This window comes from Sinocyclocheilus anshuiensis, unplaced genomic scaffold, assembly GCF_001515605.1.
Source record: "Sinocyclocheilus anshuiensis isolate Anshui unplaced genomic scaffold, SAMN03320099.WGS_v1.1 scaffold1049, whole genome shotgun sequence".
Taxonomy (NCBI): Eukaryota; Metazoa; Chordata; class Actinopteri; order Cypriniformes; family Cyprinidae; genus Sinocyclocheilus; species Sinocyclocheilus anshuiensis.
The window spans coordinates 918,513-936,679 of NW_015557197.1; the positions used below are offsets into that span (position 1 = coordinate 918,513).

Genomic DNA, 18,167 nt, shown 5'->3' on the forward strand with positions numbered 1-18,167 from the left:
TATTATTTTTTAGGGTTTATATGCTTAATTTAGTGTGTACTAAACGTTAAACTACCTTTTTTTGTAGTATTATCATCCAGACCTTCACTGAAGCCAATATGTGGAGGAACCATAGCGTTACATGGCACGGTACGTTAACGTTAACTTTCTCAGTCAGGATGGACAGGTGGAAGCACACTTTCCAGCGATGATGACAGGACATAGCATTTTATTTAATCATATTCTAGAGATAACAAAAGCAGATTTCCATTTGTACATCCTTGGAATTAAAATATATATATATAAAAAAAATAATATGTCTCCATGAAGACAAAAACCTTCCTGAGATTTGAATTGTTTTAACCGTGTAAACCCTGGTGTTAAATAGGCTAATAGTCAGAATGAAACAGTTTATTAAAGTATCATATTTGATATATCACGCTTTGATGGCACATTTAGTGTGATAGAAGATGAAGCTTAAAATCGAGGAGGAAAAATACCTTAATTTTATTCAGAGGCCGAAATAGGCTATGTTTAGTAAGATGTTATTTAAAGGCTTTTATGATCAGTGTGGGGGCAAAACATCTAATGCAATGTAATGCAACGATGATTGAGAGATTAACAAAAACGTTCCTCAAAAACCTGACGAATGATGTTTAATACTAAAAAAAAAAAAAGTGTAAGGATTGTCAAGTAAACCCAAGTTGCCTCAGTCTAGGAAGTGTTCATTTTGAAATATTACCAACAATATAAAAGTTATTCTTACACTAAAACGCCTTACACATGTAAATTTGACTTATCACATAGTAGGCTTATACTGTATGTTTTGTATTTGTTCTGTCAAGCCGTACTGCCACCTCGTGTTTAAATTAGTTACTGCAACTGCAGACTGTTAAACTATAATAAAGCCTTTTTATCAACACCACAACAAAACACGAGGCTCTGGGCAAATCAATTTAAGTTTATTGAAACATTTCATGTCATACAATAACTACAGGTGGAACATTTATTCCCAATCTCCCTATGACAAATCCTATGACACTGGAAAAACGGTTAACAGAAGAATAAATCACAAACCAGAAGGAAAAGGAAAAAATTAATTGGCTATAAAAAGGAAAATTGTTCCTCCACGTTAAAGTTGCATCTGTGCGGTGCCATGCACTGGCAGTGTGGGAAGCATTTCATCTCACAAATCATCTCCTAGATGAAATAATCACTAACAAGACAATATAAGAAACAACAGTCCACTGAACCAGCCCATATACTGATAAGAGTTCACTTTACGGCCAAAGGAGCTGATTGTCCCGACTGCCCTCATCTGCCTAACATCTACAAACACCTGTGACAATTACAGTGGGGTGTTAAATAGCAGATAAAGTGTGATATAAGCAAATAACTTATGAATATTTCATATTTACCACTCTGTTGAAAAAAACAGCATATGCTGGTTAGGTATGTTTTGAAGCTGGGATGCTGGTTTAAGCTGGTTCTTAGCTGGTCCTAAACTGGTCCGACCAGCTTAAAACCAGCACATGACCAGCTAAGGACCAGCATAAACCAGCAAAGGACCAGCTCAAACCAGCATCCCAGCTTCAAAACCATGCTGGTTTTTTCAACAGGGCTATGCCTCCTTGCTGAAAAACCTGCTTAAACCAGTCTAATCGCTAGCCACCAAGCTGTTTTTCTTTCAGCAGGGTAAAGCAATTGTTTAGGGAATGTTTTATTGCTATCCAGCCCAAATGTTTCATTTAAATATAGAGTAATCAATGTACAGACATTCAGACTGGAGCATGAAATAGCAATAATGTGATAAACACCTTTCTGAAAATGCTAGTGAGAGAACAGTTTGAGTGAAAAGTGATATGTTCAATAACTCAATGGTAGTAAAGCAACACTGATGATTATAGGCAACTCTTCTGGTGATCAATACAGTAATGATCTTACAATTCAGATTTTGAGGCACTACAGCCGACTCTACAGAGACTGAATTGGGCAAGGTAGTTGTTGAGAATCCTCATCCTAAATTTCTGTTCACTTTTGTGTTTTTTTCACAGAATATAAAGAGTAAAATGGCTTGGATTAAATACGCTATGCTACATTGCTGTGTAAAAATGCAAGTTCACTTCCCTAACAAGCTAATATCAGTATCTTTTCCAAAGACACTGTTAATACAGTAGGTTCAATGGCACTAGATGGACATTGTTCAGTAAAGATGTTTAAAGATACCTTGACAGGTATGTAAGGGTGGATATCATGAAAGCTGTCAAGAAATGTATGGGTCACATCTCACCCTAAAATAAATTAAATTAAAAATAAAAATTTAAATTTAAAAATCATTGTGTTTAATTTTAGGAACAATAATTATTACTATTTTTTTATTTTACATTGTGACATCATTGTCATGAAAAATATTATTTATTTGTATTTATTATTCAATTGCCAGTAACATATATTTTTGTAATGAATTTAATTAAATATAAAATAGCATGCTGCAATGAGGATTTTGTGTAAAAAAAAATTGTTTAATTTTTTTTTAAAGAATTTTTTGTAATTGTCCTGAAAATACAAATAAAAATAGGTTAATTATTTTTAAAATACATAAAATTATTTAGTACCATTAATTATTATTGTTAATATTTTGCATTGTGCCATTATTTTCATGAGAAATAAAAATAAGCACACTAACCTTACAAATTTCACTTTTCAGTATTTAATATTCCAATTAAAATAAAATTGTGTGGGTGTGTATAAATTTGTTAGTTTAAATAAATATTTAAAACTGAGTTGTCATTGTACATTTGAGTAATGTTTATCCTTAATTTGAAATACAAAACAAATTAACGTTACAATGATGAGATTTTGGGAGGGGGGGGTTAATTATTTTAAAAATAATGTCACAGAAATGTTAAAAAAAATGTATATATGTGTGTGTGTGTGTGTGTATATATATATTTATATATATGTGTATATATATATATATATATATATATATATATGGTGATGGATTGGCCAAGCATGTCTCCAGACCTAAACCCAGTTGAGCATCTGTGGGGCATCCTCAAACGGAAGGTGGAGGAGTGCAAGGTCTCTAACATCTGGAAGAGGACTCCAGTGGCAACCTGTGAAGCTCTGGTGAACTCCATGCCCAAGAGGGTTAAGGCAGTGCTGGAAAATAATGGTGGCCACACAAAATGTTGACACTTTGGGCCCAATTTGGACATTTTCACTTAGGGGTGTACTCACTTTTGTGGCCAGCGGTTTAGACATTAATGGCTGTGTGTTGAGTTATTTTGAGGGGACAGCAAATTTACACTGTTATACAAGCTGTACACTCGCTACTCGCAAGTGTCATTTCTTTAGTGCTGTCACATGAAAAGATATAATAAAATATTTACAAAAATGTGAGGGGTGTACTCACTTCTGTGAGATACTGTATATGCCTTTAGGGTAAAATATGAGCTGGATAGCTCTTCTATGAAAGTCACCCCAAAATTAATTCTAGATCACCTAAATGGCACCTCTCCACTTCTGTTCTTGTAAGCAAAGAAATTAAAGCACATGGATGTGCACTGTTAGTAAATCACGCTGTATCATTTCTGTCCCCGTCACCTACTGACCATCCTGTGTGCAAAACAGGAAGTAGCATCATCCTCTTTGCCTTTGCTTTGGAGCAGGACAGGATCACACTAAGCTAAAACAGAGAAGTTAAAAACAATGTGCACACATTTTGAGCAAACAGTAACTCATTGCTATATCCATCTACTTCAGTACAAGAGAAGAAGTGTGAATCATTCAAGTAGAAGCCCTACATTTGAGCTCATTTTCAGCTCACCTACAGAGGGTTACACAAAAGAGGAAGTCAAGAATCAAAACTCTTATCCAATCCCTTTACTCATCTACGTAAATATTCATTTTGTCCCCTCAAGTGATGGTGACGTACATATGCAAACAATCCTTTGTGGCCACTGAGTAACAGTATGTCCTCTTCCCTCAGTGTTTCTCCAGTGGACGTCGAAGCAGTCTGTTCTCCAAACGGCATAAAACAAGAAGAATCTGGTATGTTACATATTATACATGTGCAGTCTTAATCTCTTTCTGGTCTCCATCTCTTCGCCTGATGCTCCTCTCTCTTCTCGTCTCCAGGATCCTTCTGGAAGTCTGGAGATCTAGGAGGAACTCTCTGCAGACTCTGCTGTCTTGGAGGTCTTGTCGTCTGAAGGACTTTCACTGGACAAGGCAGCATCTCCATTCTCTGTTCTGTTGTTCACTAAGTGCTTCCCTACAGCTGTAAGGAGAAAGAAAACGGTTAGTCAGTTTGGATAAACTTCACAATTTTCTTTAAACCATTAGCCTTTGGCTTTTATGATTAAATGGCTGCATAGGCTATAATGATATCATTACAGACAGTACTGTGCATAGTTTTGGGTCAGTAAGTTTGTTTGTTTGTTTTTAAAAGAAATGTATACTTTTATTAAATTGATCAAAAGTAACAGTAAAGATATTTATGAATGCTGTTATTTTAAACTTTCTATTCATCAAAGAATACTAAAAATGTATCACATTTTCCACAAAAATATTAAGCAGTGCAGCTGTTTTCAACATTAATGTTTCTTGAGCAGCATATTAGAATGATTTCTGAAGGATCAAGTGATGATGATGCTGTAATGATGCTGAAAATTCAGCTTTGCATCACAGGAATAAATTACATTTTGAGACATACTAAAATAGAAAAAAAAAAAAAATTGAATTATACAAATATTTCACAATATTACGGTTTTATTAAAATATTCAAAACAATATTACTGTTTCACTATATTTTTGTAATAAATGCAGCCTTGTTGAGCATAAGATACTTCTTTCAAAAACAAACTTTTAAACAGTAGTGTGAATTTTTAAGATTATAATTTGATGTAAGTTTTAGACGTTTATAGCCTTTTTAATGCTATAGGGTTAATATTACTTTTTACTAATACATTTTTAATGTTTCAAGTTGTGTTTTAAACCAACTTTAATATCATTATTTAGCAATATTTTATTTATTACATTATCTATCAATTCATTCATATTTATGTCTTATTGCCTGCATCAAAAATAAAAAATAAAATTAATGAAAACTTACAATACAACATTAATGCGTTATGAACAACCATGAATAGACAATGAACAAGAGTATAAGCTGATATAGAACAATGGCATATTTATAACTTTGCATAGATTATTCATATTTATTACTTTTATTATGTTATTTATTCATATTCATATTTACTGCCTTAGCATCAAAGATAAATAACTAAATTTATTAAATCAATTACAATGCAATAGTAATATATTATCAACAAATAAAGAATGAACAACAATATATTTATAAGTTTACACAGATTAATAAATGCTGTAAAAACTGTTTGTTGATTGGAAGAAAATGAATTCATTCAGTGCACTTGCCTTGTAGGGAAGCGGGGTCGGCAGTGCCATTATTGTGACTGGCTTCTGATCCCTCCTCCAGCTCGTCCAGGTACAGACGGTAGCGGTGTCCGCTGTCATCTTCATACTCCACGTTCTCATCGTCAGAGTCCACCTCTGGAGCCACGTAAACCACCTCAAACTCAATTTCTCCCCTCTGCAGAACAACAACAAAAAAAAACTGTGTGAATGTCTGGAAGTGTGGGTGCGTGTATAAATGTCAGTCCTGTTTGTTATGCGAGGTAAATATAACCTTTGGTTGCTCACACAGAGCTATCGTATGATAGGGCGGTCAAATAAAAAGTCGAATTACGAATATACATTGAATTTAAAATAAAAATCGAATTTTAGGTGTGCGTAAAAAATTTTGGTTTGCGGAAAACGAGAACATCAGTGCAGAGAAGATCTTGTTTACGTCAAAACTGAAACCAAAAGCGTGTTTCCCCCTAACTGAAATTATGCCTTTTAAATTCGAATATAATTCGAATACTGATAATATTTAAGTGCAAAATTCGAATTTAGTTTTTCAGCCATTTTGACAGCCCTATCATATGACGTCAGAAGACTTGCGCATGTGTCACATAAACCACTTCTGATTCATCTATGATGCATTTTGTCATTTCTGAGCCTGACAGACCAAGTCCTCATTTGCTTTTATGAAATTGAAAAGAGCGCCCACCTGTTGTGTTCACCAGAAAAGAAGTCAGATGGGTTTGGAACAACATGAGGGTGAGGAAATGACAATTTTTGGGTGAACAATTCCATTAACAGGTATGTTCTCTTCAAACCGTTAGTCATTACACCTCACAAGTAGGGCTGCACGATTAATCGCATGCGATTGTCACGCGTGTCTCGTCAGTAAAGCCGGTTCTGTGATTAGTAGTAAATGTCCATCACCTTTTTTCAAATGGAGCGGCATTTACTACACAGAGCCGTAGTTCGCTGACAAGCTACGCAATATCGCGTTCATAATCGAATGTGATTAATCGTGCAGCCCTACTAACCCAATTAAAGGGCATCTTAACCTTTGGGAGGTTCTCTGCAGGTGTTAGAATGGGATTGAAACATGGTTCTAATAATAAGTTATAGGTCACACGCTAAGCCTGATCTGACAGCCCCCTCGCCGGGCTGCAAACTGAACCGTGCATGTCTCTCACCTGCTGTGAGAGGATGGTGACGGCCTCTTTGTGCTTTGCATCTCTCAGGTTGATGTTGTTGACGGCTAAGATGGCATCTCCCACATGCAGTCCTCCGCAGCGCTCTGCAGGCTGGGTGGGGTGGATTTCAGAGATGAGGATGGGAACGCCGTGCTCTTTCCCGCCCTGTATTAATTCCAATGCAAACATCAAATCAGGACTTTGATATTGGAACATACAGCGATTCATCCACTGAAACCAGATGAATTAGCCTGCATATAAAATCAAAGGTTGAACTCACAGTAATGGAGATGCCAAGGCCTTCATTATCTTCTTTGGTCAAAACCACTTTACGTATAGGGCCGACTCCCTGAGTCTTTTTCAGAGAATCTGTGTCCTGCAGAGGTAAACGTAGAGAGGACATAATCAAGGGTGAATCACATGAAAATTGTCATAGTTCACCACAAAATCAAACAAACTACTATATTTATTTATATAATTATTTATAGTGCATATAAATAATTAAGCTTGTTTCATAGACTATTATATTGTCTTTATTTTTATTGTCTAAGTTATTTTCATATTTATAGTAGCCAGCTGTACTGTGGAAAAATCTGATTCTTGTGACTGGCATTATATAATATATTTAATATATTTAAAGTATATTAAAACAACATCATTTTAAAGACTAATATTTAAGTCAATATTAATTTTTAAATATAACAAATCTTAATTTTATATTTAATATATCTAAAATATATTTAATTTAAATATATAAATAAGTAAATATGGACATTTAAATATATTTTTAAAGATTCTTAAATGTCAGTGCAGAAAAAAATGGGCTTAACATTTAATTTTTAAGATTAAATTTAATTAAACTGTTAGTTGTTTAATGCAAAATTTTATTTCTTATTAAAAAAAATATATATATTTTAGTTTCATTAATATACTACTATATTTTGTATTATTATTTTATATTTTCATTTTAACTTTAGTTAAGGTTTTTGTAATTTTGTTTTAAGTTATTTTAGTACTTCGTAAACTAAAATAAAATAAAAAATGTTGACGGCATCTAGCTGAAATAAAATGTTTTAATTTTTGTAAGTTTTGTTTTATTTAGTTTTTTATTTGAAGTAATGAATTAGGTTTTACTTTTAGTTGACAATAAATAAACAGCAGCTATAAGAAATTACATTTTTAACTTCTGATTTTGACTTTGGGGTGAAATTTCCTTAAGGCACATCATTCGCTTGTTTTGTCAGATTTTACTCTGATATATCTCAAGGATATTAGTTCACCTTCTGCATGCAGTTTTACCAAGCGTTTACCAAGTAAATGAACTGAATGTGCTATCTTACATGCCCCACAGGTGATAGCAAGGGTTTTTTGGGATCATTGCGCCCCCTGCAGGCTCGGATCACTGTTTTGTGGCGGTGCAGGTGAATCTCAGCTTCAAGCTGGTTCCACAGCTTGTCATGAGCTGGTCCTTTCATGTCTCGCCCGAGCAACTGGATCTGCTGCACCCTGAATACAACGAAAAGCGCATTCAGGTTTATACTGACTCCCAGAACTCTGTGCCAATCTTGGCTCTTTGTATGGAAGAAATCGCCACATGAATCCCACATAATGCTCTTACCTCCCAGCCAGCTCTTTGTCCAGATACTTGGCTGCCAGTCTGGCTCCGTACACCTCAGCCTGTAGTACCGCAATGTGCCTGCGGAGGGCCTCGTTCTCTTTCTTCAACATCTTCACCTCTGCCTCCAACTTGGCCTCCTTCACTTTTTCTTTCTTACTGGCCTCCAGTTCCTTCTCCTGTGACATGTAATCAAACAAAGTCACGAGGTGAGCAGTTGTGCGCCAAACCTCTGACCATGTATGCATACTGATGCAAGTCTGTTAATAACAGTCACATCAAATCTCTGTCATTAACAGCCTTTCTAATGTGCTGCCCAATAGGACAAGAAACAGAAGACCTACGTCACCACAAAAACTACAACTTCACAACAGTGCATATGACAAGTGAGGTGAGATCGCAGGACAAACAACCACTCTAGCTTAAACATACCACTAAATGTGTGCGCACATACTATAGAATTGTAACAAATGTAGATTTGATGAAGAGCGTTTAAGCTCGAAACGTCACCTGTGGTGAGAACATAATTAAATACTTCTCTATCTCTGGAGCTGTGGTGTGCCTACTTTGATGTTTTTGAAGAAATGTAGATTTAACATCATAATTACTACAAGTTGGGGGTGGGCGATATACCGATAGACACGATTACCGGTTTAAATTTGTCAAGAAGAAGGTAGAGATTTTGAACTATCGTCTCTATCGTGGTTACACGCTCACATGACATTGCTGTGCCACATGGTCAAGAAAACCGTTATCATTTGCGCACATTTTTAAGCATTGCGAAACTTTTGAAACGAGTGATTTTAAGCCTTTGAAACACAATCAGCAGCGAAAGAGAACTCATTTCGCTATATGCATTACGCGCGCATGTGAAGACTGCGCAATCATGCAGCACGGGATTTATTTTTGCCGCTTTTGTCACCTTGAACAGTTAAATACACACACTTGTATGTGTCAAAATGACCGTCTTTGCAATTATCCTCGTACACAGTAATTTAGGTCTTAAGTGAAAGCAAAAAGCTGAGAAAGAAAACGCGTGTAACAGTATATTGGATCCGGGCAGCTCTTAAAGTGACAGCAGTCTAATAGTTCTGCTTATGTTAATCAAACAACAAAAGAGAGAACATCTCTCACTGCTCTTGACTAAATCACTTTTGTAACTTTAATAAGAAGAAATATATATTTAATTTACACAGTGCAGAATATGCAGTGTTTTTATACATTCGATTACTTTATACAATATATGTAGAATTTCTTTATTTGTTCTACTGTAGTTTTTTGTCCTATTGCTTGTAATTAGTTTCTTATTTAATCGCTGAATGTTTACTTGTCGTCAGTGAGCTTGAGGTTGTTGTTTGTTTGTTTTTTCAGGCTAGTATTATTTTATTTTGTCATATTGACACTAGGGCTGTCAAAATGGATGAAAAACTAAATTCAAATTTTTTACTTAGATATTATCAATATTCGAATTATATTCTAATTTAAAAGGCATAATTTCAGTTAGGGGGAAAAAAAGCTTTTGGCTTCTCTCAAGGCCACAAGAGGGCGCATCCAGCAAAATAAAGCATAATAAAATAACACGACTATCTTTGAAAAAATGCATAATGTTTAAAATAATGTTTATAAACCGTATATAATGAATAAAGTTGCTTAAACAATTAGAAACAAAACAGCATCATGCATGTATAGTTTAATACAAAGGCCTGAAAACCAATCACAAAGAGTACTTTCTTCATTTAAAAGCTTGAGATGCAGTGGGATGGGGAAAACCGCCATAAAGTCTTGAGACATGTTTTTTAAAAGTTGAACTTGCATTAATTTTAAATGCCTTTCTAAACATGCGGCTCTCTTGTGCGAGACACGAGTGCTGATAGATGTCCCTCTAGAAAATGTGATAAATATGCGTTCTGTGTGAACGCCTTGGTTTCAGTTTTGACGTAAACAACATCTTCTCCGCATTGATGTTCTCTTTTTCCGCAATATTTTGAATGAACAACGTAGCAGCGCCGCATCTAGTGGGTTCAAATGGACAGGCTAACAAAAACATTAAAATGCAATGACACTTACGTCGTCGTCGTCACATTTCGTGGGCCACTGATAAGGCAGCCTGACGCACACCTAAAATGTGGATTTTTATTTTAAATGCGACGAATATTCGAAATTCGAATTTTTTTTTGACAGCCCTAATTGACACTGGTGACAACAATTCTGAAATTTCTATGGTATCAAAAATTTTGTCCTTATTTCAATAAAAAATAACTACATCATGATATATATCATTATCGTAAAATAAAATGACTCGTATCGTGATATTAAGATTTTGGTCCTATCGCCCACCTCTACTACAAGTTTACCAGTAGTGTGAAATGAAGCCACTTGAATGGCATCTCTTCATTTGTTACAACCCCTGGAGTGAAAAAAGACACATCTAGCATTAGCTATGTACCAATATTGAACTTCAGGGCTGATATCGATCGGCTTGTATCAATGATTAACGGTGCGGTCACGTTAGCGATATTTCGGTGAAATTTCACAGACATAAAAGGTCTATTGTCAAAAGTTTAGTGAGTCATTTTCAAACAAAGCAGCTTTCTCTTGGTCAATGTGATGAATCTGAGCAAAATCTGTGAAGGAACAGTTTTGTTCTCAAGCAAAATTCATGATAATGTGGATTTAAAATACTGGATAACGCGCACAAAATTTCACCCAACACCAGTAAATGACCACACCTTAATAGCATATGGTGGCCGATACAGATTCTTTTACTTTTTCATTATAACCCCATCAGTAGGTTCAATTTTCCAAGGTTTAAGTGACTAATGTATCGGCTACCAATATATCACTCACCTCTAGCAGTTAATCTACTAGTACACAAAAAGAACCTAGTTCTTTACTAGGGATGGTTAAAACAGACAGCAGCAGCATTAACAGAGGGAAAAAGTGGAGTTAGACAGGACACACACGGACTCAAAACAATGCAAAACTTACCTTGTCCTCCAATGAGGGAACAGGCTTAAGATTGAGAAGAAAAACAGAGGGTCAAAGGTTAGAGAGACAGGGTTAAACAGAAAGGACGGTTACAGAAGCATCAACGTTCATCCTTACATCATTAGGGTTAAGTCAGGAAGACACAGAGCAGAGTGCCAACCCAACCAGAGCCTGTTAGTGTTCATTACAGCTGATTATGCAAAGATACTGCTATTACGACACCATCAAATGAAACAGCTACGCTACACAGTCAAAAGTATGTAGACACATGTACTAATTAGTGGACTGAGCTATTCCAGCCACACCGTTAATGATGGCTGGATAAACTGAAGCATACAGCCATGTAATCCCTGCAGACATGTAATCTCTGTAGTAGGTTTGTCAGATTTGTGCCCTTGGCTACTCTAAGTTATGCTACAGTGAAGTGAAAAAGTCTAGGAGTGATAGCAGGTCACCCACAGAAGCTCACAGAACAGGAGAGTGAGTTCTGAAGCGTTAAGTGCACAAACATTGTCTGCAGCTTCAACACTCACTGTTGACTTATAAACGGCCTCTGAAAGCAACATCGGCTTTAGCTGGAAGGTTTTTAAATAGTGTTTTTTGTTGTTGTTGTTGTTGTTGTAGTTTTTCCAGTAATACTTTTATTTAGCAAGGACACAATAAATTAATCAAAAGTAACATTAAAGGGTTAGTTCACCCAAAAAAGAAAATTAGGCTGCGTTTTACTCACCCCCGAGGCATCCTAGGTGTATATGACTTACTTCTTTCAGACGAATACGCAGCCTAATTTTCATTTTTGGGTGAACTAACCCTTTAAAGACAATGTTACAAAAGATTCCCATTTCAAATAAAATCTATTCTTTTGAACTTCCTATTCATCAAATAATCCTAAAAAAAAATGTATCATGTTTTTTTTTAATTGCAATAATATTTACACAATATTACTATTTTTACTGTATTTTTAAGCAAATAAATGCAAACTTGGTGAGCATAAGAGACTTCTTTCAAAAATGTTTTTAGAAATCTTACCAACCCCAAATGTTTGACCAATACTTAATATTGGATATTTAATTGTGCATGTTCATTTTACCATTTTTACATTTCGATTACCTTTACCTAACACTCAATTGAATATTTAAAAACACTAATAACTTAGTAACACTGTTAAATGTAATCTTTAGCTAAATTAATATGCTCAAAACTCTAAATTTAAATAGTTTTTAAATTATCAATAATATTTTAATAATAATTTTTCATTCAGTTAGGTTAGCTTTTATGGTTTTATTTGTAATTTATTTAGACAAAATCTTATAGAATGGTTGTTGGTTGTAACAAGAAAATAGTTATCAGCTTATCTGCTATTTGCATACTGTGTAACATGGATTCACACACAGGGATGGTTTTCTCTTGGAATCAAAGTTCCAGAGATGGAAGACTAAACCTACAGCACACAATGATAGTCTATGGTTTGTTTGCCAAACGCCATGGCAATAGTCCTGCATGCAAAGCAGGCTGCTGGTTCATCTAGCAATCCTTTTTAGATGGGTCTGGAATAACTTGATCAGCCTGCTCGAAATCCCACTCAAATAGTTAGTCTAACATTACTTCAAGGCCTGACACTTTTATCAGTGTCACATCAAATGAAAAGCTTTCCCAAAAGAGTGAAGGCCATTATAACGGTTCCACTTTCACATTAATTACCACAGTTTTGGAATGAGATCTTCTGTGATCAGGTGTCCACATACTTTTGACCACATAATGAGTTGATGGCCTTTATGCTAACATATTAAACTAGGTGTCCTACAAGCCAATTTTCAATAACTCATCTAGATTTAAACCTAGCCTTGGTTCTGCTACATTTGTAGGAATCTGGTGCTGTGCCCACCATCCTGTCCTTGATGGAGTCAGAGTCGACCGCCTGTCCACCTTTGGCTTGGAGTTTGAGCTGCATGGCATGGAGTTGAAGAAGTTGTTCATGAACCTCCTTCTCCACCACAGCCTTCTCTGCCTGGACATCTGTCAGCTCCGACCGCAGGTCCACCAGCTGAGCCTGAAGCGCGTGTGCACACACACACACACACACACACACACACACAGAGAGAGAGTATAAAAGAAACTACTTGAAATCCAATCTTTTTGGATTTCATTAGAAAAATTGGATTTCAAACCATGTATGAAAGTTGGATTTGTAAAAAGTTTTTTCCTGTTCAAACCACAAATAACAATGGATTTGAGTCAGATATGCCAAAAAAACTTTACAAGACCATGTCACATTGAATTCATCCTACGTTTATCCTAAACATAAACAAGCTTCTTTTTTTTTTTTAAAGGAAATTTAAAGCGATAGTTCACCCAGAAATGAAAATTCTGTCATTAATTACTCACCCTCATGTCTTTCCAAACACATAAGACCTTCGCTCATCTTTGGAACACAAATTAAGATATTTTTGATGAAATCCGAGAGCTTCCTGACCCTGCATAAACAGCAATTTATGGTTTAACTGATGTCACATGGACTATTTTAACAATGTCCTCACTATGTTTCTGGACCTTGAACGTTTCAGTTGCATTACTGTCTATGCAGGGTCAGAAAGCTCTCAGATTTCATCAAAAATATCTTAATTTGTGTTCCAAAAATGAACGTAGGTCTTGCGGGTTTGGAACGACATGAGGGTGAGTAATTAATGAGAATTTAGATTTTTGGGTGAACTATCGTTTTAAATTTCCTCTTCCTCTTCCTAATGTTTCCGCTTCCCTTCAGAAGAGCATACTCTCATCTGACACACTCATTAACAACCACAGCCGTGGTGAATAATGACATCCCGTCCCCCATCAGAAGGCCCCGCAGAATTAGAAAGCAGCTCAATCCTCCAGCATCTCAGCCTCTTAGGAAGGCAAGCTGCGTCAAGGACCGATATAAAAGTCCTCTCGTAGAAAAACTACTCATTTATTTATGTGCCTAATCTCAGCTGGATAGCCAAGGTTAGCTGAGGGACTCTCATATTCAGCAGTAACACAGCAGAGAAGGTTCATTTATCTGTCAGGAGTCGTTCTGAAACAAGTACAGCGAGAGTGGTGAATCTGAACCCAACACCATCAGCCACACTGAATACTTAAGATTCCCACTGCAGCCCCTCCCAATAAAAAGTGACAGTCTACTTTAAAATGCTATATACTCTTTAACAACACTTCTACTAGCAAAACCAAATATCTTCCCTTAAATTAACAATGTAACTGAATCTGACACAAAGCGATGGCACCAAAATACCTCAAAGGAGTTCAGTGTGTGCGATGCACCCTAAAACTAGAGAAAAATGCCTTATTGTTTCAGGCCAAGACTTTTCATACAGTGGCAGCCCTCAGAGAGGGTGTTTGGTACAAATATTTGGGTGGATCCTTCGGAAAATGACATCACAGGAGTAGATTTTTAAGTCAGCATGAAATCAAATTGAACCCTATTTACTTTCTTCATGACAAATCCTGTTTCTTTCGGCAATGCATTACATTACGCAAAATGAATGGTTTGACAATGCAGCTTCATGCTGACTATAAGTAGTAATGGTATATTTACTAACGAAGATGTACTATGGTGTTACCATGTTGCAAGCTAATTAAAGCACCTCATCACAGGAGTAGATTTTTAAGTCAGCATGAAATCAAAATGAACCCTATTTTTCTTTCTTCATGACAAATCCTGTTTCTTTCGGCAATGCATTACATTATGCAAAATGAATGGTTTGACAATGCAGCTTCATGCTGACTATAAGTAGTAATGGTATATTTACTAACGAAGATGTACTATGGTGTTACCATGTTGCAAGCTAATTAAAGCACCTCCACTTAAAACATAATTTGAAACTACAAAAATATAAGAAATAATGTAATAAATTGGATGACTAATCAACCATCCCCATTAAATATGAAGTTTCTTTGCAATGCATCACATTACGCAAATGAAATGAAATGATCAGTTTAATGCTGACTGTAAGTCATAATGTTGGTGTATTTACTAACAAAGACGTACTATGGTACTACAATGTTTTTTTTTTGGACCCCAATGCTAAGGGTTTTGGACAAGTATCATGTTAATACCATGGCATTATTTGAAGTGCCATCGAAATAGTATACCTTCATTGTGCAATAGTACCGCCACAGTACCTTTTTAAGGACAGGAAGCTGTAATCTTCACTGTCACATCCAACCCTCATCTTGTGCAGCAGGGAGTTTTTATCAAGCTGTGTGTTAATCTGCTCTGCTCAGCAGCGCCAGTGAAGAGGTGGGTGTATGCGCGACCTCCTCACCTGCTAAACTACCTTTTCAGAAAGAAATCCAGCCTCCCACACAATTGCCAGCTATACCAGTGAGTCAGTGTACTTAAGAACCTGTTATTTTGATTAATAACCCATGTGGAAGATAATACTGCTTTTCAAATTGGACTGTGAGCTTTGATAAAGAGCCATTAACAGATTTGAAAAGTGGTGGGAAAAGCAGAGTACCCGAGCTGGTCTCCTGAAAAACCTGAATCTGCCAATACACAGACAAGATGCCAATTATCCAGACTGTGTGACAGAAAAGACAGCGGAGCTCAACAGCAACAATACTTAATACTGTTAAAGTTAAGGGATCATGTATGTGATGCACTGCAGTCCGTTTAAACAGAAGAATGACCAGTGTCTGGCATTGGCTGGCTAAGCAGGTCTAACAGGTTTTTATATAGTTTTGTGACTACTCGGTTTGCACCATATGCAAAGCATTTCCAGTGGATGAAGAAATCTGCTTCCAAACTGAGAACTTTTTATGTTTGTTTATGCAGCTGTTTGTGTGTCCCGAGAAAAATGAAAGAACAAAATGACAAATGCACATATGCATTATTTATCAGACAGCCTACATGAAGTGACAAGTAGTTTGAAGTGAAAATAGGCCATTCAGTGACATGAGTTAATCTGATAACAATTTTCAGCCAATACAGTTTATTTTGGCAATACAAAGAAGCTCATTTTCCAAATGTGACCTATTCAAATGTGAAACTTTTGCTCTGAATATGACCAAGACTCATGTCCATCATGACTTTGCGTAGGGGTTCTGATCACCATGTTGGGTTTATTGTGCGATAATAACCAGATTAACTTTACTGTAGGCCTTACTTATTGACCAAAAGCACCGCACTCTAATTACGTCTCTAATTTAGAGTAATCTTTTAAGTTGTGCTACGTGGAATGAAAAGCTCATGTTTAAGCACCAATAACATTATTGAAACAGAACAGCAGGATTCAAATTAATAATTCAGAATGCAAATGATGCATTGTTGCCATCTATACTATTTCAACATTATAGAGCAGTTTTAATTTCAGGGTTCCCATCCCTTATTGAAAAGGATTTTTCTAGGAATTCTTGATTACAGAATAAAGGTTTTGGTTGTTTTTTTTCATTGATTTCGCACTCAAAAAGAACAATTTATAGCCAATGACGTGTTGCAGTATTGCAATTCACAAAAAAAAAATAATAATAATTAAAAAAAATCCATGACTTTAACAGGATTGGAAACTACACTTCAAAAACTTCCTGACATTTCCAAGTTTTCTAAGACCATGGGAACCCCGAGCATTTGAAAAAGTACCAAATATATGGGAATAAATGCTTAATTTATGCGCCAATGCTATATACGTTTACATAGTATTTTTTTGTTAGTGTAGATTGCAATACAACTTTTAGCTGAATATTCATAACAACATTCATAACCTATCCATATTCTATTTTTGTAAAACAAAATAAAAATCAGTTATTAAAGACTAACAGCCATATTATCTATTCAGACAATAAATACTAGTTATTCAGTCCCAAACATTCAGATAGAAACGTTCACAAGACAACGCACAAAGTAAGTTCAATGTCAGTAAACAAAAGAACAACAACTTTGTCTAGAGACTTTGTAGAAGAATATCCATCTATTTTCCTCACCTCTAGTTTGTGGTTGAGCTGAAAGATGGTTTGGGATTTATGACACAGCTGAGCAAAACATGAGCTGAGGCTGGTCATCTTCTGACGGCCCTCATATGTGATATCAGCCTGGTCCGGGTCGATCTCTCCCAGCAACAGATCCACATCCACAAACGCCTTGTCAAACTCCTTCTCCAGCACCTCCAGCCATCGGAACATGGACATACCGGAGCCGGGACTGGGAGAGAGGGCCGAGCCCGGGGATACAACACCGCCAGCGGATGCAGACATCTTTAACACGGATACAAGAAGAACACACAGATAACCTGAAATGTAGTCCTTTACTCGGTGCGATCACTGGCCGATTAAGTTATATTAACAGCAGACTTCTGATGTGATAGAAAGTGAGAGTGGTGTTTTGTTGGCGTGTTTTCCGTGCTCTCATCTGACCAGGAAATCCGAGAGCGAACAAGTCAAGCGTGGATCGATTAGTTTGGTCTGCCACACGATGGGGCCCTTCAATGAGCAAGGCAGTCGATAGACGAGCGCTTCGATTACTGAGTGCCAGTTCGTGGGAATTTACAGCAGATACACCCTCTGTGTCATAATATAAATACGATTATTATCATTTTATTAGTTGTTGAACTGTGTAATATATTTGCAAGTGTTAATAAAACCTATACATGCTTGGTTTATAATGTATGTATGTATATACATATATACAGTGTTGGGGAAAGTTACTTTTAAAAGTAATGCATTACAATATTGCGTTACTCCATAAAAAAAGTAACTAATTACGTTACTTAGTTATTTTATATGGAAAGTAATGCGTTACGTTACTTTTGCGTTACTTTTAAAATCTGGACTGGGCTTGCTTGTTTGTTTTTAAAATAAAATACCCCCAACACTGCATATATACATATATATATATATATACCAAGCATGTATAGGTTTTACAGCCCCAATTCCAGAGAAGTTGGGACATTTTGTAAAATGCAATAAAATCAAGAATCTGTGATTTGTTCATTCTC

At 36.0% G+C, this 18,167-nt stretch overlaps 1 protein-coding gene across 2 annotated transcripts; it reads right to left on the minus strand.

Annotated features, from left to right (window-relative positions):
• Positions 1-3,253: 3,253 nt before the first annotated feature.
• LOC107678854 (Golgi-associated PDZ and coiled-coil motif-containing protein-like) lies at positions 3,254-17,720 on the minus strand. Of its 2 annotated transcripts, XM_016474279.1 has the most exons (9): positions 17,158-17,720; positions 13,085-13,249; positions 11,200-11,223; positions 8,215-8,390; positions 7,937-8,102; positions 6,877-6,972; positions 6,597-6,761; positions 5,422-5,596; positions 3,254-4,264 (listed from the first exon to the last, which is right to left on the minus strand). In XM_016474279.1, exons 1-9 carry the CDS (start codon positions 17,425-17,427, stop codon positions 4,146-4,148), a joined length of 1,356 nt encoding a protein of 451 aa, XP_016329765.1. In that variant the 5' UTR covers positions 17,428-17,720; the 3' UTR covers positions 3,254-4,145. The 2 variants fall into 2 exon arrangements, with proteins under 2 accessions (XP_016329765.1, XP_016329766.1); XM_016474280.1 differs by lacking the exon at positions 11,200-11,223.
• Between the last annotated feature and the right edge of the window lie 447 nt (positions 17,721-18,167).